Source organism: Helianthus annuus, chromosome 13 (genome assembly GCF_002127325.2).
Source record: "Helianthus annuus cultivar XRQ/B chromosome 13, HanXRQr2.0-SUNRISE, whole genome shotgun sequence".
Taxonomy (NCBI): Eukaryota; Viridiplantae; Streptophyta; class Magnoliopsida; order Asterales; family Asteraceae; genus Helianthus; species Helianthus annuus.
Genome location: NC_035445.2, coordinates 109,207,421 through 109,232,386, shown reverse-complemented (window position 1 = coordinate 109,232,386; position 24,966 = coordinate 109,207,421). Strand labels below are relative to the sequence as shown.

At 39.9% G+C, this 24,966-nt stretch overlaps 1 protein-coding gene across 1 annotated transcript; it reads left to right on the top strand.

Annotated features, from left to right (window-relative positions):
* The first annotated feature begins 7,536 nt into the window (after window positions 1-7,536).
* Window positions 7,537-8,804, top strand: LOC110903121 (mitogen-activated protein kinase kinase kinase 18). The gene has a single exon (XM_022149282.2). It carries the CDS (start codon window positions 7,578-7,580, stop codon window positions 8,706-8,708), a length of 1,131 nt encoding a protein of 376 aa, XP_022004974.1. The 5' UTR covers window positions 7,537-7,577; the 3' UTR covers window positions 8,709-8,804.
* The last annotated feature ends 16,162 nt before the right edge of the window (window positions 8,805-24,966 follow it).

Sequence of the window (24,966 nt, the reverse complement as noted above, 5' to 3'; positions counted from 1 at the left end):
TTACGCGGCTCAAGGCAACGATTAGAACAAAAGGGAGACGGCGCCTACTATGTAACAGGGCGTATTTGGGTACCACTATATGGTGGTTTACGAGAACTTGTGATGGATGAAGCTCACAAGTCTCGCTACTCGGTACATCCAGGTTCGGATAAAATGTATCACGACATCAGAACTACATATTCGTGGCCTAGCATGAAGGCCCACATAGCAACTTACGTCGGCAAATGTTTGACGTGTGCAAAAGTCAAAGTGGAGTATCAGAAACCAGCGGGCCTACTTCAGCAGCCCAAGATACCGCAATGGAAATGGGAAGAAATTTCCATGGATTTTGTTACAGGCCTACCCAGATCCCAGCGTGGGAATGATACCATATGGGTGATCGTGGATCGACTCACCAAGTCTGCACACTTCCTGGCCATAAAGGAAACGGATAAGTTCTCCACTCTCGCAGACGTTTATCTTAAAGAAGTTGTTTCGAGGCACGGGGTGCCCACCTCCATCATTTCGGATCGGGATGCACGATTCACGTCAGAGCTATGGCAAGCGATGCACAAATCTTTTGGCTCACGATTAGACATGAGCACAGCATATCATCCTCAGACGGATGGGCAGTCTGAGCGAACGATCCAGACTCTCGAAGACATGCTTCGGGCATGCGTTATCGACTTCGGCAACAGCTGGGAAAAGCATCTCCCTTTGGTGGAGTTCTCATACAATAACAGCTATCACACCAGCATACAAGCCGCTCCATTCGAGGCATTGTACGGGCGTAAATGCCGGTCACCTCTCTGTTGGGCAAAGGTGGGGGATAGTCAGATCACGGGTCCGGAGATTGTAGTGGACGCCACAGAAAAGATTGCACAAATACGACAACGCATGGCGGCAGCACACGGCCGTTAGAAAGCATACGCGGATAAGCGTAGGAAACCGTTGGAATTTCAGGTCGGGGACCGGGTTTTACTAAAAGTCTCACCCTGGAAGGGTGTGGTTCGTTTTGGCAAATGGGGCAAACTAAATCCACGGTATGTCGGACGGTTCGAGATCATTGAGAAAATAGGCAAAGTGGCCTACAAGCTAAATCTACCAGCTGAACTCGGTGCAGTTCACAATGTATTTCACGTGTCGAATCTGAAGAAGTGCCTGTCAGATGAGACCCTCATAGTTCCTTTTAAGGAACTCACTATCGACGAGCGGTTGCAGTTCGTCGAGGAGCCAGTTGAAATCACGGACCGGGATGTTAAGGTCCTCAAAAACAAGAGAATCCCTCTTGTTCGAGTTCGTTGGAACTCCAAACGTGGCCCAGAGTACACCTGGGAACGCGAAGACCAGATGACAGGAAAGTACCCCCAGTTATTCGGAACCAATGCAACTACTACTGAGGCTGAAGCTCCTACTGCGGAATTTCGGGACGAAATTCCAAATCAACGGGGGGATGACGTGACACCCTAGGAAAATCAGTAAACGATACAACTTACCTAGCTTCCTCAGTAACCGCATGCTAAATTTCGGGACGAAATTTCTTTTAAGTTGGGGATAATGTGACAACTCGAATTTCCAAGATTCCTATTTCGCATTTATTGCACGTTCATGTATTGTTTGGTTGTTTAATTGCACAAATAATTGGCTATGGAATTGTATACGTTTCGATTCAATGAAGTGTATTGTGTGTTTGTGCATGGTTATGTGTTAATCGTGATAGACTTGTCAAATGCATAAACTTGGTGGTGAAACTGTGAAACTGTTTGAGATGGTGTAATATTGTAAAATATAATAATTAAGGGTGTGTAGAGTTATTAGTGAAACTTATATGATACTTAACCCTAATCCCTTGTTCACTAATCATTTTCACAAAAACCAAAGCACGTACATTCACTTTCTCTGGCAATCATCATCACCATCATCATTGGCACAAGATAATCATCACTCTTGATTCCTCTTTCTTTAGAATCATTCAAGGTAACCGTTTACTGATTGTTTGATTGTATCAATTCTTGATTATTAGAACACTTGTAAATCCTAGCTTTCATATGATGGTTCTGTGCTTTGATTGATTCTGATTACTGATTGAATTCTGATGATTGAGAAATGAATTAGATTAGTGTGTAATCAATTGCCTGATGTTAAGATACAAGTCATGATAGAATGATTGATTGATAAGTGATTTCTGTTCTGCAAATGTATAAGTTAGGGTTTCTTGATCGCATGAACGTAAGTGTAACTGTCCCAATGATTCTATGTATTAGCTTTGGAAATCACGTATGTTAAAGTTCGGAGTAAATAGTCAGAGTTTTGTGAATGAAAGTGATTGTTTGTCTGAGTTTTATGTTATCATACATTGTCCGAATTTTAAAGAGGTTAACAAGGATCCGACTTTTGTAAGTTAAACACTAAGTCCGACCTTTATGAGCATCACAAGATAATCTGACCTTTTGAGATGGGCTTGGTCCGAGTTTCTGGACCTAGAAGCCTTGTCCGACCTTTGTTATGTAAATAATGTCTGACTTTTGTTTATGTAAATAATGTCCGACTTTTGTATAAGCTTCAAGGGATCCGAGTTTTTTAAAAGATGCAAGGTCCGACTTTTATTTGTAAGGATAGAGGTCCGACCTTTAATTGTGAGTTCTGATTATACTTGAATAGACTGTGTGTTTATGATGTTAAGTTCAGTAACTTGTATGAGAAACAACATGCTACTATACCTTACCTGCATGAGATTAAATGATACTGTACTTTACTGAATGACATCGTATGGACGAACCACCTTTATCATATCATTTCGTACGCATTGAACGCATATAACACAATTGCTTGGATATTAAAGACTCGTAAACCCTAATTGTTTGCAAACACTTATATCGTATCATGTGCAATATATCCTAGGTCGTGTGTAACGGACTTAGACATTTACTAAACCTTAGAAGCAATAACATACCGAGCAAACCAAGGTGAGTTCACACTCTTACTAAGGCATGGGATTCCCAAGGGCTTGGGAATGGGATTGAAGGAAGGAGATTGACTAGATTCGTACATACACTGTTACTAGACTACCATACCATCGTCCTCGGTTGTGCAGGACACATACGTAAAACCTACGTATACTTATGCTACTCACTGTCCTCAGGTTGCGAAGGACACTCACGTAAAACCTACGTGAACTTATACTCACTACTGCCTCGATTGTGTCAGGCACTTACGTAAAACCTACGTAAACCCCCGCGTACCCCTATCCTCGGTTGTGAAGGATACTTACATAAAACCTACGTAAACTTGTACGTATTACTGTTCTCGGGATATGTAGAACACTTATGGTTACGAATAGTCTAGTGGTTATACAACATGGGAAGCCCCCACCAATAGAACGTACTACCGGCCCAGTAGAGCCACATGTTACAAACGAACTTACTATTACGCATTTACTTCCTGTGAACTCTCTCAACTAGTTGTTGATCCTCTGTTACATGCCTTGCAGGTCGTTAGGTACATGGAGTTTGCACAGGGAGGAGCTGGTCGTTGTGGGCACGGATCGTGAATATTTTGTTAAACACTTTATGACATTTCATACTTTATTATGTTTGGTTTTACTTATACGCTTCCGCTAAACAATGATAACTTACTTATGTGTTGGAACACCTTTCATATGGATTTGGTTTGGTTTAATATCAATTACTTTTACTATATATAGTGTTCTATATGATTGGTGGCTTGATCCTGGTCAGTCACGCTCCCAAGCGGTGATACTCCGCAGGTGGATTTTGGGGGTGTGACACACCACCTCTCTCACACTTCACCCACCACCATCACAACACCATCCACCACCATCATCCATTGTCCATCATAGAGTGTGTGAGTCGTCTCGGGATCCAAGATTGATCGTAAGAGTTCTTGACAACCAAAGGCCATGATTGCCTAAGTCTCTTACATCACTTGGTGAAGACAAGTGTCTAGTGTAATACTTTTTATTTTTAATCTTTTGCACTTTTTATTTGGTTTTGTATTAATGACTTTAATAACTAGTTTCTTATGTTGAAGGTAATTCTTCCTTATCGTTTGTCCGTGGTGTCTTGACATTATTTTACTGTCTATATAAAATAAAAGATTTTCACCATTCATATCTCCACGGTCTATATGGAGGTATGTTGGCTACCTGGTCGGGGGTTAAGGGAACGGTTTGGTAAGAGTCTTGCCCTTGTTCAGCGTTTAGAGGCCCTGCAAGGGACCTGGGTCAAATTTAGTAGGATCTCCTTCAATACCCAAAGGTATTGGATGGCGGGGATCCAAACTCTTTGACCCCTCATAAGTTAAACTACTATTAATACTATAACCCGGATATTTAGGACTGTATCCCTGCTGACTCAGACTACTTAGTCGAGGGTAACGTCACCTTCAAAAGAGGGGCCTACCATAATTTGCATTAATAACTTATTTAATTATCTTTCAATAATCCGACCCTTTAGGATTGTATCCTTACTGACTCAAACTACTGGGTTGAGGGTAACGTCACCTTCAAAAGAGGGGCCTACTACAATAACTAAGATAATCTCTTAAACAAGTGCAAAAGTGCAAAAATAATCAAAGGTTACACTATACACGAGTCGGATCCAAGTGATTAATCTTGTCTATCTGTTTTTATTTATTTTTATTTTTTCAGCATTTAGTTAGTTTTATTTTCTTAATTTTAAAATCTTTTCTAACATTTTGATTTGATTAGACGTTGAGGATAAACCGGTACTAAAAGCTCTTGTGTCCTTGGACGACCTCGGTATCTAACCAACACTATACTACGTCCACGATGGGTGCACTTGCCCATATGTGTGTGTAGTGTTAGTAAATATCGTGTTTTATAAATTTAAAACTTGGCTAAAAAGTGTAAAAAGGGCTTAAAATATATACCTAAAACATATACACACTTGCACGCATCACTTTTCAATGAACTGAGAAATTGTCAAACCATCATATTCTCCAGTATTCTTTAATATCATCAAAAATGTACCCCATTCTTCTGAGGTAAAGTATCAGCCAATTTGTCGACCAATTCTTCTCGTTCTTTATTAATCTCTAACAATGACATTGATCGAACTAAGTGACAATATCTTTCAATGAGTTTCTTGGTATTTTCACCTGGCAAACTCGTAAACAAGTCAAATTCTTTCTTTAATAATGATTTCTTATTCCGGATCATCTTCTCACTTCCCTCAAACTTAACTCGAAGTGCATCCCAAATTGAACGTGAAGTATTATCATGTTGAAGTAAAATGAATATGTCTTCTTTCACAGCTTGCCGTAGCAGACTAATCATCATCTTTTCTGCTTTGTACATGTCTCTTTCTTTGTCTGACAACTCATAAATTGCTTTGATAACTCCCAAATCAGTACGAGGTCTAACATACTTCTTCTCAATGCATTCCCAAGACCTCAAATGATTTGCTTGAACCCAATTTTCAAATCGATCTTTCCAACCATAATATTCTTCAATGCCCATTAGCTTCGGGGGTTTTTGCAAAGTTCCTGTTTCATTTTCCATGTTCATGCTTTGAGCAATGGCAGCAGGAGTACTCGGGGCAGTAGCAAACGCGTCGTAAAATTCCTCTTCCATGATTCGGTTTTCAAAAATTTACAAAACAGCCTATTCTAACGAAATCACAATTCAAATGGAATGAATTTGGTGCAAAATAGACAATTCCAAACAAAATGCTCTTGTTTAAACGAAATGCCTTTTGAAGCGAAATAACAGATCCGTGCGAAATACCAGGTTTCGTGTGAAATAGATGATTTCGTACGAAATAGCTGAACTTTCAAGCGAAATGAGGTTATTTCGTACGAAATAGGTGATTTCGTGCGAAATGAAGCACTCTTTCAAACGAAATGACAATCTGGTGCGAAATAGGTCTATTTCGTGCAAAATAGATGATTAAAAAGTGATTTCGTGCGAAATCAAAGACTCAATTCGTACGAAATGCTGCTGATGTCATCATCTCGGCCATATTTTTGTCAAATTGATCAGGTTTTAGGTTGATTTTAGGTCCAATTCTTTCAAGGCTTTGTTAAAACACAGTTTTGCTTATAATGTGAAAAATTCAAACAATTTTAACCGTGAAAACTTGTTAATTTAGAAAAAGAAGGTGTAGAAATCAGAATTTTGAGCTGAATCGGTAAGAACTCTTCCTCCTGAGCTCTGATACCACTTGCAGGATCGTTTTCAGACCCGAACGAGTCGTTCAGAAGATTTTTTGCTCAATACGAAAGGCGGACACAGACGTATCAAGTTGATTCAGCTTGAGATTCACTTTAAATGTCTTGTTTATTGATGTAACAGCTTTTTACAGCGAGTAGACACTTTGGCAGCAGTTCGGTACTGAAACCGGAAAGTTACAAATGAGATCATCAAGGCACCTATTTATAGGCAGACCTATTCCGTGCGAAACCACTCAAGCGAAATAGCCAGGCTATTTTGTACGAAATGACAAAGTCATTTCGTGCGAAATACCTTGTCCTATTTCGTACGAAATAAGCTTCTAATATGTTTTCTTGAATTTCGTGCCCTGGTCTATCTAGACTAATACAAGACTCGATACAAGAAGAAGTCGACAGACATATGCACCAACAGTAATCATCAACAATTTCTCGAATCAAAGCAAACTCTTCTTCAAGATTATCATTCCATACCTCTCTGATATGAATAGACTCACTTTTCAGAACATCAGACATCTTAAAGATTCAATTTTTCTTGATGGATATTTCACCTTTTCGCTAAAACTGAACCAGGTCTGCAATAATTCAACAAACCCACAAAAAAATCAATCTTTAACAAAACCCACAAAGGAAAACACAAAAAGATTCAATCTTTATCATCATATTGAACAAATCTTGAATATCAAGAACAGGGATGATTAAAAATCTTTAAAAGAATAATAAAAATCTTATCTTTTTAGAACAAAGTGAGATCTGAGGGTGTAATTAAACAGATCTTGAAGCTCTGAATCAAAATCGGTGTGAAATTGTTTGTTTGTTTGTTTGAAGATTTGAGATTTTTAGGGTTTGATTTGGGTCAACGGATTTGAACATAAAGGGGTCTAGATTATAGCGAAGATGGGTGGGGAGTAGAGGCTCCTTAAATAATTATAAATTAAATTACTATAATACCCTTATCTTTAACATACATTTTAGACAGAGTTAGGGGCGGGGAGTGTAATGAAGAAAGACTTCATAGATCAGGGAATAAACTGGCTATTTTTAAAGGTTTGAGTCAAAACCGTTAAAGAAATCAAGCAAAACAGAAGTTTACTCAATTCCAAAAGTATAGTGTTTCTCCACAAGTCCCAAACAATCAAATATTAAAATATGATTTACTATTGGTCAAAAACAGATATTAAAAAAACAATCAAATATATTATTATAATCAAACTAGACCCAAAGTCCCAAACAACTGTCATCAAGATGACAAAATCTAAATCATTGTATCATGTGTTTGTGTTGACTCTTGAGTAGTATATATACACACATATATTACACATCTCCTTCCACAAATCACACCTTACAACTACATACAAAACTCTCTCACTTCAACTTCTCTCTCTACAATGATATGGAAAAGAGGCCCCATCATCGGCTGGGGATCTTCCGCCACCGTCTCCGCCGCCACCACCTCCACCGGTGACCTTTTCGTCGTCAAATCCACCACCCTTTCCACCTCTAAATACTTACAAAAAGAACAATACATTCTTTCACAAATAACCTCCAAACATGTAATCCAATACATGGGCTTTGACGTTACTTATAACAACAACAAACCCATGTATAATCTGTTCATGGAGTATGCTACCGGTGGCACAATTACTGACATGATCAAGAAACTTGGAGGGTCACTTGATGAGTGTTTAATCCGGTCTTATACTTATCAAATTCTACTAGGGTTGGATGATCTTCAGGTTAATGGTATAGTGCATTGTGATATTAAGTGCCGGAACTTGTTAGTTTGCGAAAGCGGTGTGAAAATCGGGGATTTCGGGTGTGCGAAAATGATGGGAAATGGTGGAATGACGAGTTGCTTTTCCGGTACACCGGTGTTTATGGCGCCGGAAGTTGCACGAGGCGAAGAACAAGGTTTTCCGGCTGATGTATGGGCTCTCGGGTGTGTGGTGATTGAAATGGCAACCGGGTTGAGCCCGTGGGCCGGGTTAAATGATCCAGTTTCGGGTTTATATAGAATTGGATATTCAGGTGAAGTACCGGAGTTTCCAACATGTTTATCCGAGGATGGTAAAGATTTCTTGGATAAGTGCTTCAAGGTGAATGTAGAAGAAAGGTGGACGGTTAAAGAACTTTTGGAACATCCGTTTGTTCGTAATTTGAATTCGAGTTACGAAATGAGTAATTCTCCGACAAGTATATTGGATCAAGGTTTTTGGGAATGTTTGCCAGTGTGTGAAATATCGATGGAGCGGGCCCAAATGGTTAAATTTCCCGGTGAGTCTCCGGTGGAGAGGATAAGGCGGTTGGTTGAAGTTGCTCCTTCGTGTTTGGCCCATTGGAGCGATGAAGATGACTGGATAGCGGTTAGGAGTAATCAGGTTGAGGAAACGAATGTTGAATATAGTGATTGTTTTGGTAGTATTGATAAAGAGTCGTTTAGTTCTTTTAATATGATTGTAGATGACGAAGAAGACGAGCTTGAAAGCTTAGTCGTAAATAAATATAATATGATTTTATAGTATTCGATTGTCACATGACTAATAATATTATCATGTCACGCCAATTAGGTAAACTTAGAGCAGTTTCAAAGGTCAAAAATTGTATTAATAAAGATATCAAACGTCATTGTGTACTTGTAAGTTGACGCTATGTCTTTTAAAAGTCTATGATGTTAACTTGCGGAGTCAAAAATGAACGCTTTCATACGAGTTAACGATTGACTCAAAAATTTCCAAATGATAACGAGTTTAATTAAATAAACTATATATATATACACACACGGATATATATATATATATATATATATATATATATATATATATATATATATATATATATATCAATAAACTATGTATAAAAGTCTTACCTTGACTTTATTTTAATTCTCAATTTGATTTGATGAAGCAGAAAGTTTTCTAACAAACCACAACCAAGTCAATTTCTTTGGCAGGTCAACCAATTTGTGTGTTGAATTGTTTGGTAATTTGAGGCCAAAAGGAAGAAAATTACATTGGGAACAAAACATGGGAGGAGATCAATGATTTTGACTTTTTCCTGTTGACCCTTTTATGATTCATACTTTAAAGTTTGCCAAAAAGTCAACCACCCTTTGTTTTTGCAGGTGTTCCTTGAAGACCTATGCTTTTGGGGCCACATTTGCACACAGCCCATAGTATTTTCTACATTTAAATTTAAAATAAATAGAATAGAATGAGACTAAATAAATAGAGCACATCCTTTTTTGTCTAGAAGAGTTCCAAATATTCCATTGGCCCTTCGTGTGAATGTTGAAAAAAAAAAAAAAAAAAATTGGGGTGAGTGGGGTTGTGGTAATCTGCTAGACATTAGGTAACACCCTTCAAGAAAGTCATCACTAATGCCAAACTAGTTGACATTCTCTAACTACAAATATGAGGTTTTGAAAATATCATTATGATGACAAAGGGCAAATGCCAAATTTTCATGTCCTAAACGAGTAGGTGAAATAGGATAAATTTATAATAGATATTTATCTTCCAAATTAGTTGGCTTAGCATCTTGGACGTACCTAATAATCCACCTAAAAGATAAGTGTGTTTACTTTTGATTAACTAAGGAGAATTTAAATAAGTAAGATGAGTTTAGTTTGGTGAGTACATCACTCAGGTATTGCGGGTAAGGCGGCTATGAATCACATGCATTAGTTAGCGATGAGGCTGCGGTGTATACTTTAACTCCTCTTAATTCTATTTAAGTGTCATATCAACCTTTCTTCCCTATTTTACTCTGTCTCACTGTAAGGAAATGGTTTAATACCGTTAACTTCATTTAACCCTATTTTCTAGTGGTTTTTGGTCTAAAAAAATAATAGAATTATTAATACAATCTCTTAACATCTGGTTAACATGTTAAGTCTGAGTATACAAGGCTTGTAATTAATCAACAATTAAGAGCACACAATTTTGTATTATATAATAAGTAAAAGATAAACAATTACAAGCGAGAAATCATCGTCAACATCAATTTTCAATTGAATTAAATGATTACAAAAGTTTTACAGAAGATTGACTCTGCGGACTCCCCCTCAGACTGATCACTAACAATTTTATTCGTACAAAAGAAAATGTGATGTATAGTGATGATTAGATATCTAACATGTGAGATCTATTTATACTAAGTACGAAAGCTCTGTTTATGTTGGCCGACATCACCCTAATAGTGACATCTAACATTCCTAATAGAAAAGATTCCACAGATGTTGCAAACATCTGCGCAAATCTAAACATTTGTTCTAACTAGTCTAAACACTGATACAAGATAAGTATTGTTACATTAGGAAATCTCTGTTTAGACTAACATATATTGCATTGATCCAAACATCTGTTTGGCCATATAGATATTTGGTCTTCTTCATCAAGGCTTCAAACAGATGTTAGCTGCCTTTCAACAGATGCTCTGATTTAGGTGTTCAGGATTCACTATCTTTGGGAGAAATCTGATTCAAACTTCTATTTATTTCTTGATCACTTGATTATGTTTTGGCTTTTGAATATCATCTATTCTTTTGTAGGTCCAACACATGTTAACATATGACCCCTTTAAGACAAGGAGTGATTTACAATGCCAGTTAACATTTCATGTCATCATTAACACCACAAATGTTATACTACACCCTATGGCCTGAAAGGTGTGCAAATGTGATCGTAAATTGGTCAATTTTGACAGGCTCTAAAATAAAAAATAATTGTTAATTTTAACCCCCCCCCCCTTTTAAATATATATCTCATATTTTATTTTTCACACACTAATTCTACAACTATATCTCTTCTCTATAAACTTCTCTATTCATTTTTTGTACTACAAGATGGATGATTTAAAATTATACATTCCACATGACGATCTCGATGATTTATTTTCCACCGATAGTAGCCTCTAATTCTCATGGATGTTGTCACCCAAGTTGAAGTTGAAGACACGACTATGTCTTAAAAAAGATATGCGCCACGTGATCGCGAAAGAGTTCTCCAAGTTCTAATGGAAGATTATTTTATCGACAACCCAAAATACAATGAAGCGACGTTTCGAGCAAGATATTGTTTATCTAAAGCTTTGTTTTTAAAAATGTTGATGATAAGGAAACAAGATATGAATGGTTCGAAGAGGGGCTAGACAAAACGATGAAAAAGATTTTTACGGCATTACAAAAATGCCCACGATCGTTAAACAACTCACAACCGGTAATCCTCCTGATGAATACAATGAGTATTTATTTACGGCTGAAAGACTTTGCGTGAATGCCTACATATTTCTATAAAGCCATAATATAGTTATACGACCAAGAGTTCTTACGTAGACTAACAAGCCACGACATTGCGCTTTTATACCGAGCACATGAAGAAAAAAATCACGTTTTAGGGATGATCGGTAGCATTGACTGTACACATATCATTTGGAGAATGTGTACTAACGAGTGGCGAGGCCAATATATCAGAGATGATCACTAATACACGACAATTATGCTCGAAGCGGTGACTTCAAATGATTTGTGGTTTTAGCATGCGTTCTACGGTCCTCCTAGCTCAAACAATGATATCAGTGTTCAACAACAATCTCCAATATTTCTCACTGAATGGAATTGAACCGCACCTAAGTCTCCATTTCATGTAAATGGATAAGAATACAACGTTAGTTAAAGCGGCCCTTCTGCGTTTGTTTAAGTGTTTCCATATCCGACTGACCCGAAGGAAAGAAGTTCAAGAAGGTGCAAGAGTTGGCAAAAAACGATGTAGGGCAAGCTTCTAGTGTTCTAAAGGCAAATGGGGTATAATTAGGCGACCCGCATGGTCTATGACTACAGCGAAGTTTAGGAACTTGGTGTATTTGTGTATTTTATTGTACAACATGATCCTCAAAGACGATAGAAATGCCATATTGTTAGAACTGACTTTCTTGTTTGTAAACAAAACTAACGTTCAGTAAAGAACCCCTGATATTATCTTCTAACCATTCCATGAAGACTCAGATTTGAAATTTGTTTCCAAACTGAAAAATACGATATACTATGCATTATCTAATAATTTGAGTCAGAACCACCCGAAAACTATTGCATGTCTCATTGTTCTTCCAATATCTGAATTTCTAAAAATTAACTAAAATCTGACTTGAAATTTTTGTTCACCCTCATTCTTGGCAAAATATGATCTGTCATATCCTATGTCCGAATTTCCAAAAATGAATTTCAATATATGATATGAAATTTTCATTCCCCCTCGTTTTTAGTAAATTTTGATTTCTACTCATCAATACTCATTTTGTGGAATATTTGACTTCGTTGGTTTTGGCTCATAATAATCACTTTACCTTAATCAACTTTTACTTTGGTAAGTGTGACTACCCCAGTATGATTAACTCTCTCTATCATTTCATCATTGATGTGTGCTAAACAGACTATTAAAATTAACTACTTTAGACTCTCTAAGCTAGACACTAAAAAGCTTTAAATCTAGACTCGACCTAAACCACACAATCGGCAAGTGTACCGATCACTATAGTATGGCCTAAGGAAGTCTGGATATCAAACTACGAGACTCTATTAATCACGCTAATTAAACTCTGACAGACACGACTCAAACTGTTTAATTGTTTGGGGGGGGGGGGTTATTGAAAATCTAAGGAAATCTATTAAACTGATTATTAAACTAGAACTATGCTAATACGAACTAATGTGAAGACTTTACTTAAATGATGATGAAGACCTCCTAGACTAGAATCCTGGATTGATTTTAAGAATTTACCAATTAAGTTAACCACATGTTTTATGGAACCGGGATCTTGTGATACTAAACCTATTAAGAGACCAACTAAGCCCCTCAACCCTTCTCGAGGTGAAACTTATGGCATTACCTAGGCCGTTAATCCTACCGGTTATTAGATTTCCTTCCGGTTATCTAATTATTGTGTAAGTAACCTAATGCTGGCCTACTATTTTCCAATTATAGATCTAGGGTAGTTTGAGTTGCTCAATTTGACTTGATAGACTAATAAACCAACGGGGCAACTAAAGCACGACTTTTTCCAAAGACTGTCTAAAGCAATTCGCCGGGTAAGACCTACAAATAGCCCTGCACCTTCCAGCTATTAGGACTAGTAAAATACTAAAATTCAACAAATTATTAACTATCACTTCTAAGGTTTATTGGCCAATTCACCCTAAAGGTCAAAGACACAAGGTCAAAGATCTAGCATGAACCTATTCTGTAGCAGACAACCACCTAGATTCACACGAAGCAATTGATAATAATTAACCAAATCAAAGTACGCATATACACCAAATTAATAAACCAAACTTCTTACAAAACACAATTAATCCATAAACACATGCAATTAACGAAAAAGGTTCAAACTTAATTTCAATCCATTCATCAAAGTCTAGGCGGTTTGAATGTTTAGCCAAGCATATTAAACAATGAAAACAAAGCAAAGTTGTTCAAACAAGAATTCATGGTTACAAGTTTCGATAGAGAAATCAACAAACAAGGAACTAAAGAACCCGTGCAAGTCTTCAATCTTCCACCCGAACTCGAACCGATGATTCCCGTGATAAAAAACGCTCTGAATAGCTCGATTTGTGCTCTTGAAATCGCCCTAGGGTTCCTTAATTCGTAACTAGGGTTTTTTTCGAGTTTATGATGAATATATATGATTTTTCTAACCAACCCTTGAATTATTTCGAAGAAAACTGCCAGATATGGCCTCTAGCGGGGCGCTACCCATATAGGGAGTGGGTCGCAGGGCACCACCTTGTTCCCTTAATCGCCTAATACCTTCAGTCTCTCGCCGGGTGCCAGAAACTTGTCACGGGGTGCCAGAGACTCTTTTTTCAGCTTTTTAACTTCTTTTCAGCTCCCGATCTTTCCAACACGTTCCAAGACTTGATGTTTCAATATTTTTGCTCGTTTTACTCATTTTCCAGCGGTTTTAAGCATCAAGACCTGCAAAACACAATTTGATCAATAGTATGCACATTCTAACAAAAACAAAACTAAATATAACGGAAAACTATACAAACTTAACACGAATAAAAGATGTATTTTGCAATACATCAAATATCCCGACACTTGCTCTTTTTTCTTCCTCGAAAAAGAATTATGCATACGGTGTAACACCCCGTGTTTTCGAAAGTCAAAGTCAAGACGACTTCTTTAACTGTAAATAGTCTGATTTATGTTTTAGTTGTATTATGTGGAGTAAGTGTTGTAATCAAAGAAGAATCGAGGTAATCGAATGTTTTATCGACGCGAGCCGATTTACGACTGTGAATAGTAGGAAGTAACAATGCGATAAAGTTAACTAATCAGTAATCAAACCGATCTAACCATCATTGAACTCGAATCTCAAATTACGCGAACTTTGGTTGTTGTTTACGTGTGTGTGTGCCTTATGTGTTACCTGTGCGTGTTTACTTTATGTTTTGTGTGGTGATCAATCGAATCAATCGAATCGAAACTCGAAGATCAATCGAACTCAATCGAAATCAAGTTGTGACAATGGGTGGAGAAATGATTACGCAAGATATAGATGATTGTATGTTAGATATAGTAGTTGGGACTGAAAGTAATTTGAATAGGAAACTCTATCGTACTCGTATCGTCTTCAATCGAAATCGAAATATCGAAAATCGTTGCACCGAACACTCAAACCAGGCTGTTGATCGATCAGGCTACCAGCCGATCGAACAACCCAGCCGATCGGACGGACTGTCCGATCGAGCAGGCTGTCCGATCGGGATGCCTGGCCGATCGGCCAGCCCTTTCCTCTTTTGGAGCCTATAAATAGGGCTGTCATTGTCATTCTTTACCACTTTTGGAAAGCTCTGACCGACCAGCTCGTGCTCCCCTTCTTTTCTCAGATTTCTTCCGATTCCGGTAAGTTTTCATCCTAAATCTTGTACTTTCTTGATCAAAACACGCTCCTACACCTTTCTATCTTTCAAATCTTGATTTCTAACCGAGAAATCATCAAGATCTAAGCATTCTTGGATGATGTCATCATGGTGTTCTTCAAGAACATCATGTTTTGGCCTCAATCCACCGTGAATAGCTCGGATCTAACCGATTGCCACATAAACAAGCTAAGATCTATCAAAGATCTAAACATTTACATGATGTAAAGGATTGAAAGAAAGATTCCAACTTTCTTTCAACTCTTTTACACTCAATGCCTTCAAACCGGTAGCAACGGAGCTTGAGCCAACTCACTAATCATTCTAATAGTTGTGTGGTTCAAGATTCGGATTCTATCCATGAGGTTTACCGACTTCGGGTTAAACGTTAAACCGCCGTTCCGAACTGTTCACTGGCCGGATTGGGTGATTCCTGTCCGAGCAGGGGAAACAAGTAAGAACGAAGGTTCCGTGGTTCAGCTTGTTGTCAAACTACCTCAATATAACATCAAACAATCAAAACAACCAAGTGTTAGACGAACAGGCCGACCAGGTCAGAATGCTGGCCGAACGGTTAGGCTGTTCGAAAGAACAGTCCAACTGATCGGGCACACCAGCCGATCGACCGGGCCAGCCGATCGGCTAGCATGTGGTCCCACAATTTGACAAACTCATGAAGTATGGGATTGAACGAAGTAATGTCCGATCGAACGACTGATTGGTAAACATTACTGTTCGGATCATGAGATACTATGCTTCAACACTTAATCGCTTTTCAACTCGTTCGATGTATTAGAGTGCCACCCGATCGAACATGCTATCAGAACGAATAGGTTGTTCGATCGAATATGCTCCTCGATCCGGCGACATCCTGCTGAGGACTAACTACTGAGGTGTCTAACCGATCGGTTAAGCCGACCGAACGAACAGACCGTTCGATCGATCGACCTGAAAGGTAAGAACACTTCAACGTTCTCAAATACTACAACAAAAAACTTCGAAAGTTCAAATCCTCACACACAAACACATCTTACTCAAAGGAAGAAACAATCCACTCGAACAGTCCAGCCGATCGAACCTACCGGCCGATCGAACGGACTGTCCGAACGAATTGTCTAGCCGAACGAACAGCCCACTCGATCGAACCTACTGTTCGATCGACCAGGCTGTTCGACCCATCATCACTTGTTAACCTGTAACACGTAGAATGTTATTCATTGTTATGCTATCAAACTATTCAGGCTAACCCTACTCTCAAGCGCTCCCTTCAATCCATTAACCAATTGCTGTGAGTATACTCGATCCCTTTTTGCTTTAGCACTTTTGGGTGTTACATACGTTACTTATCAAAATCACTATCGAACACACTACTCAATTATTTGAACCCTAACCGTATTGCATGTATTACGTGACTAGATGAATGCTTGTTGATTGTGTTTACACGTGGAATGCTGTCTACCTGCCTTAACGACGTAGTACTATAGTTTGGACTCAGCACCCGTTCACACGGGGGTTGTTAAGGACAATTACTTTCATGGATTACGGTGGTAATCATGTATTGCGAACCCTCTCGGACGGTCATCCCGCAGTCATTGGTATCGATAGATCCATGTCGATAATTAACATGCTTCGTTTTCCTCTGTGTACGTGCTGGTTATGCGTAAACTATTCGAACTCTATATGCTATTATCAAACTTGTATGCTCACCTTTACATTATATGTATTGACTTTATTTTAACGTATGTAATAGGTGTTTAGGATGTTTGCTTGCTAGGAAAGCGAGGCTAGAATAAAGCTCTAGAGAACCCCAACAAATAGTTGTCTGTCAGGAGAATGCAACTAGAGCATAGTTGTTTGTAGATCTTGTGAGTCTGGGTCTTTAGGGGCATTTAAACAATATTTATTTGTTTTATTTAAATCTGAGTTGTCGGAACAGAATTACTTGACTAGTTGTTATCTGTAATAATTTATTGTATTATTTGGGACACGGTATGGTACGTGTCATTTTAAACTGAATAGTAATGATAGTTGTTATGGAAACTTCTGGACAATCTGTTTCGCTCAGTGCCATGCCCCGATGATTCCGCCATCGGCTGGGGTGTGACAGATTGGTATCAGAGCCATAACTATAGGGAATTAGGCTAGACACTACCTAGTCCGGGTCGCTGTCTTAGAGACCTAGACTATAGTTAGGAACCGACAGACCAAGTTCAGGTGCTACAACCCGCTATCCTTCACTATCACTGCACTCGAAATTTCAAATAAAATCAAGCGATCTAGTTAGGACTAGGTGTGAAACCCGCAAACTCCTGGCTAAATTACTTGAGTAATGCCGATTTTATCGATTTGTCTACGATTCCATCATTATTTTCGAAAACAAACGAGGAGAATTATACCAAATCAGGAGTGAAATCCGTATTTTGATGAATAATCTCCTCAATTTTACTAAAACAAGGAAGAAATTGCTAAGCCAGGGGTGAAACCCGAACCTTGGCAACTTATTCCAACTTTTAATCATCTCACCAAAGCCTCGACGGACTCCAACGACCTGAACTCACAAGTTTGACATAGGGAATGCGTGTTGAATGCCCAAGAATCGAGGCAGCAACACGAGCCCGAAAGTTAAAAAGTGACGACAAGTCTACTGTGAATAGTCGAATCGCTTTGGGTAGTCAATGTCTAGTAGCCGCAGACAATCTATCTCTCGATTTTTATGCGTTTTCGATTTTGAGCCCGCAGACGCTGACTCTGATGACTCGTTGTTTTTATTGCTATGTGTGTTTAACTGTTTATGTGTTTTAAGTTTTGAGGATTTGTTCGATTTTTGTTATCACTTCGATCGACACACACGATTCGCATTACATTTCTATCTCAATAAGCTAACAAATCGTTACGAACATAGACGATACTATGCTATACAATTATACTATGCTACTCGATAAGCTATACGAGCGACACGCGAGCTTTGAATGATAGGTTTCTGTATTTTGACTGCTTCTATGATTAAACGTGTATGTGCTTCTGTGCTTAGGTGTCTCTGTGCTCTACGTGCCTACGTGCTTATGTGTTTCTGTGATTACGTGAATCGGTGGTTATGTGCCTACGTGTTTATGTGATGCGTGTCTCGACGTGTTTCTAAGCTTTAGTAAGTAATAGACGTTAGAGGTAAGATTCGGTTTGTTGTGTCTAAGACATATGGCGATGTTTGTTGCTGACCATGTCGTCATTTGGACACCGAACCCTACTCACTCGCCAAGAGAAGAGAGACCGACGTCTTGCAGCTATCATCGCCAAGCAAGTGGCAAAAGCCGTGAGCGAGGTGTACGAAAATGCCAGCAAGTCATCCGAGGAGTCGCGAACTGAAGCTCCTAAGGGTGCCAACAAGACTGGTTTCAGCTTTAAGCAGTTCAAAGCATGCTGACCCAAGGAATTCACCGGGGAAGATGGCCCTACCGCCATGTTCCAATGGTTCAATTCAGTCGAAGTCACTCTGTGCCAAAGCGGCTGTCCTGAGAATCTCCGCACCCTCAATGCTACAGGCGTCTTCCAGTCCCGAGCTCTAGACTAGTGGACGGCCGAACGAAACAAACGCAGGAATGATGCAGCTTATGAGCTGACATGGGAGGAGCTAAAGGCTATCACGATGGACGAATTCTGCCCTCCCCATGAACGCCAAAAGTTGGAGGACGAGTTTTGGAACATCAAGCAGAAGGATGGAGACAACGTTGCTCTAACTGCTCGCTTTAAACAGCTCAGCATCATCTGTCCCGACCAAGTCAAGATGCCCGACATGGCTATCAAGAAATACATCCGAGCTCTACCAGATTGTGTTGCCGATTTTGTTCATGCTGCCAAGACGTCCACAATCGAAGAGACTTACCTACTTGCCGCTGAGATCAATGACAAGCGGGTAAAGTCTGGTGTTTGGGATAAGCATACTAAGTCTCTGCATCAAGCCACCACCACATCGACCGTCGACACCACCACTGCTCAACCCTCCAACTCATCGTGAAGAAAGAAGAAGCACAACAACAACAGCTCCAGCAACAAGAACTGTGCTGTGGCAACGACTGCTCCCCCTCTCCAAGCTGTACCGGCACAGCAGCAGTCTCACCATCAACAAGCTCCAGTGATCAATGCGCCGCCAGCTAAGCGCGCTTACACCGGTCCCCACCCACTCTGCCCTACATGCTCATACCATCACTCGGTGGGAATCGCCTGTCGTTTCTGCACCCACTGCAATCTTTACGGGCATTTCATTGCAAATTGCCGCTATGGTCCCCGTCAAGCCCCAGTTCAAGCCGCCGCTCATCAAGCTCTACTTCCAGCCCCTCAAGGCCAACCTGCAGCTCAAGCACCCGCGGTCAATGCTCGAGTCTTCTTTGCATGTGGTGATCCAAACCACTTTGCAAACATGTGCCCGAACCGGGTTGTGAAACAAGAACCCTAGCAGCAGCAACAACAACAGCAGCCTCAGCAGCAACAGCAAGCAGCCCGTGCCAGAACCTTTAACATCAACGCCCGTCAAGCTCAGGCTGACAACAACGTGGTTAATGGTACTTTCCTTGTGAATGGTATTTATGCATCATGTTTGTTTGATACTGGAGCCGATAACTGCTTTGTGTCGTTTGAATTCGAGAAGCTCCTTAGTCGTAAGCGCTCTTATCTTCCCTCGTCATTCAAAGTCGAAGTTGCTACTGGAAGAACTGTCGCTATTAACTCTATTCTTCGTGATTGTACCCTAGAGCTTAACAATCACATCTTCCCAATTGACCACATCCCCATGCAACTCGGAAGTTTTGACATCATAGTAGGCATGGACTTTCTTCGCGAAAACCATGCTGAAGTTATGTGCTTTGAAAAGATGATTCGATTCTCGCTCGCGAATGGTGATCTATTGTGTGTGTACGGTGAAACAGCTTCAAAAGGCCTCAAACTCATGTCATGCATCCAAGCTCGCAAGTATCTCCGCAAGGAATACAGCGCTTTCTTGGCCAACATTGTAGTAGCGGAGAAGGAAAAGAAAAAGAAGGTTGAAGTCAACGACGTTCCAGTGGTTCGTGAATTTCCTCAGGTGTTCCCTGATGATCTTCCTGGACTACCGCCAAGTCGTGATATCGACTTTCGTATCGACCTTATTCCTGGAGCTAACCATGTTGCCAAAGCCCCTTATCGACTCGCGCCATCCGAAATGAGGGAACTCTCGAACCAACTCCAGGAGCTGCTTGAAAAAGGCCTTATTCGCCCGAGCACCTCTCCTTGGGGCGCGCCAGTCCTTTTCGTCAAAAAGAAGGATGGGTCATTCAGGATGTGCATCGACTATCGGGAATTGAATAAGCTGACAATCAAGAACCGTTACCCTTTGCCTCGAACCGACGATTTGTTTGATCAACTACAAGGTGCATCCTGTTTCTCGAAGATCGATTTACGCTCAGGCTATCATCAGTTACGTATACAAGAGGAGGATATACCGTAAACCGCCTTCCGCACTCGATACGGCCACTATGAGTTCGTTGTTATGCCTTTTGGTCTAACCAACGCACCCGCGGTTTTTATGGATCTAATGAATCGCGTGTGTAAACCTTATCTTGACCGTTTCGTCATCGTGTTCATCGATAATGTCTTGATTTATTCCAAATCGAAGGCCGAACACGCGCAACATCTACGTTTGGTTCTCGAGTTACTCCAGGGGAACCAACTCTATGCCAAGTTCTCCAAGTGCGAACTTTGGTTGGAGGAGGTTCAGTTTCTGGGTCACATCGTGAATAATCAGGGTATCCATGTCGATCCCGCGAAGATTGAGGCAGTCAAAAGCTGGATTACGCCCAAGAACCCGTCCGAAGTCCGATCATTTCTTGGATTAGCGGGTTATTATCGACGATTTATCAAAGGATTCTGTAAGGTCGCTGTGCCGCTTACCGCTCTTACCCATAAAGACAAGTCTTTTGTTTGGGGAACTGAACAAGAGTCTGCTTTCCAAACCCTCAAGCGCAAGCTCTGCAACGCTCCTATTCTCACGTTGCCAGATGGAAACGACGATTTCATTGTCTACTGTGATGCTTCCAACCTTGGTCTTGGCTGTGTTCTCATGCAACGAGACAAGGTTATAGCTTACGCATCTCGTCAGCTCAAAATCCACGAGAAGAACTATACAACCCACGATCTCGAGCTAGGCGCAGTTGTTTTTGCACTAAAGATTTGGCTACACTACCTGTATGGTACCAAGTGTACGATCTTCACCGATCACAGGAGTTTACAACACATCTTTAATCAGAAAGAACTTAACATGCGTCAACGCCGATGGGTAGAACTTCTTAGCGATTACGACTGTGAGATTCGTTATCACCCAGGCAAGGCAAATGTTGTAGCCGACGCACTCAGCAGATGGAGTTATTTGCTCAGTATTCGCAATACTCAAGCCCAGCACAACCTCGAAGCTCTCATTCGCGAAGCCCAGCATGCTTGTTTCAACGAACGCACCTAGAAGAAGGAGAGAATCTACCACGATGGAGCTCAGCTTGTAAGCAAGGCAGATGGGATTTTCTATTATCTGGACCGTATTTGGATCCCTAAGCGGACCGATTTGCGAAAGATTATAATGAACGAAGCCCACAAATCCCGATATTCTATTCATCCCGGCGCTGATAAAATGTACCAGGATCTTCGTTACAAGTACTGGTGGCCGGGTATGAAACGAGATATCGCCCTCTATGTTGGAAGTTGCCTGACTTGTGCGAGAGTTAAGGCTGAACATCAACGACCATCTGGCTTACTCGAACAACCTCCAATCCCCATATGGAAGTGGGAGAGTATAGCTATGGATTTCATAACCAAACTTCCGCCCATGCCATCAGGTCACGACAGCATTTGGGTTATAGTTGATCAACTGACCAAATCGGCCCACTTTTTGCCAATACGGGAAGACTACAAGGTAGAACGACTAGCCTGAATCTACACCGACGAGATCATTTGTAATCATGGTACGCCTCGTGACATCATTTCAGACCGTGACGCTCGGTTTACTTCGCGATTGTGGGAAATGTTTCAAGCGGCCCTTGGTACGTCGCTTAACCTGAGTACTGCATTCCATCCTCAAACTGACAGACAGACTGAAAGAACGATCCGTACTCTTGAAGACATGCTCCACGCGTGTGTCATAGACTTCGGTGGTAGTTGGAACAAATACCTACCATTGGTCGAATTTTCATACAACAACAGCTATCATGCCAGCATACAAATGGCACCATTCGAGGCTTTATATGGAAGAAGATGTCGTTCGCCTATTGTATGGCACGAGATCGGTCATTCGTAATTAACCGGTCCGAGTAACTACAAGAAACGACTAAAAAAATCCTCCAGATTCGCGACAACTTGGCAAAGGCCAGGGATAGACAGAAAAGTTACGCCGATAGAAGACGCAAGCCCCTTGAATTTGACGTTGGCGACTACGTACTCCTAAAGGTATCACCTTGGAAGGGTGTAGTCAGATTCGGCAAGAAAGGGAAATAAGCGCCTCGATATGTTGGACCTTTTAAGATTCTGGAAAGGATCGGAAAAGTCGCCTACAGACTCGAACTACCGGAGGAACTCAGTAACGTCCACCCAACTTTCCATGTGTCGAACCTCCAAAAGTGTCTCGCTGATCATGATCTGATTGTACCGCTCGACGACCTTCAAGTAAACAAAACGCTGCACTTCGTGGAAAAGCCTGTCGAGATTATGGATCGCCAAACCAAGCAACTCAGACGCTCGCGCATCCCTATCGTGAAGGTCCGATGGGAAGGCAAACGAGGCGCCGAGTTCACTTGGGAACTCGAAAGAGACATGAAGGCCAAGTACCCGCAGTTTTTTAAATGAAGATATGAAGCGTGAGATTGGTAATCAAGCACGGTAATGTGCAGCTTCGAGCCTAATTTCGGGACGAAATTCCCTAAACAAGGGGAGGCTGTAACACCACGTGTTTTCGAAAGTCAAAGTCAAAGTCAAGACGACTTCTTTAACTGTAAATAGTCTGATTTATGTTTTAGTTGTATTATGTGGAGTAAGTGTTGTAATCAAGGAAGAATCGAGGTAATCGAATGTTTTATCGACACGAGCCGATTTACGACTACGAATAGTAGGAAGTAACAATGCGATAAAGTTAACTAATCAGTAATCAAACCGATCTAACCATCATCGAACTTGAATCTCGAATTACGCGAACTTTGGTTGTTATTTACGTGTGTGTGTGCCTTATATGTTACCTGTGCGTGTTTACTTTATGTTTTGTGTGGTGATCAATCGAATCAATCGAATCGAAACTCGAAAATCAATCGAACTCAATCGAAATCAAGTTGTGACAATGGGTGGAGAAATGATTACGCAATATATAGATGATTGTATGTTAGATATAGTAGTTGGGACTGAAAGTAATTTGAATAGGAAACTCTATTGTACTCGTATCGTCTTCAATCCAAATCGAAATATCGAAAATTGTTTGTAACACCCGTCTAATTCTACTTGAATTTAATAATAGTTTATACCATTTTTTAATAAACGATGCTAATTAACATAGATTTCATAAGAGAGGTTCATAAGTAGCATAATCCTTAGTCAACTAACGAGTAAGTTAAAACATTTCAAAAGATGTTTAACTATTGTTTACAACCCATAAACATAGTCTATTAAAGATTTAAAACATTGCGGAAGCTTGTAAGTAGTGTTCGGTTCTTCAAAATCTAGCTCGATCATCTTCCGGTTACTTTTCAACATCACCTAAGATCAAAACCATAACAAATGTTAGTTTTGATCAAGTTAAATTGGATACAAACAAGTTCCAAGAGTCAACAACCAAGAAAATAAAAAAAAAATTCCGGAAGGGGGGCGTCGTGTGACGCCAAGGCCCCTCGCGTCACGCCTAGCCCCTATTTTCTCAGAATGTTTATTTTATTTGATGCTGCATATTCCCAGCTCAAATTTAACCAAGTCCCAACTTAAATTGGCCATAACTTTTGACTCGTAAGTCCGTTTTAAGTGATTCTTTTTCCTATGCGTCTGTAAATTCATTACCGACATGTCTATTACAAATTTCATGTTGAAAAATTTGTTTACGGACCGAAAGACTATATGTCCATATGCAAATATTCGACCCATTCTAACTTAGCCATTTTACTACCATTTAACTAGTAAACGTAAGGCGCTTATTACCCAAACTTCGGGGCTTATTATCACTGGCACTTCATTACCAAATCTATGGCTTCGTGCTCTTGTGACCATTTCCGTCACTTCTTTCTACTTACAATATTAATATTACAAAGTATCATTAGTCGACCCGTTTGGTCCATCTACGGAAAATCCTCCATTTTGATGGCTACCAAACGACTATAAACCAATTCTTAACCTACGGATTTAAGTAACGTACATGATCGCTACAACTAACAAAATTTTTATCAACAACGCATAGTTTAACAACAATTCATCAATGTAACGTATCAAGTTACATACTTACATAATTCATCGTCATTGATTTCTAACCATAATTACCCATTCCCGGGCTTGTCCATCTTAGCGTATCACTTCCATTCCATGGTTTACGCTTTTATAAATCACAATCGTCAAATGATATTCAAGTCACTTCTAAACTACCTTTTTAAATCCTTGTTTGACCCGTTTGGTTGTCTAATGGAATTCACCATCTTAGTGACAAACCAAACATACTTTAGCAAATCCTTTGACCCGTTTTGATTAACTAGTGAACTTCATCTCTTCTACAATAGACTACAATCTTTCATATTGCTAATTTCAAGATATTAACTACAATAAAAATGAAAGTATAATGTAACGAAACCAAGGTTACGTACCTTCAAAGCGCTCCTTTC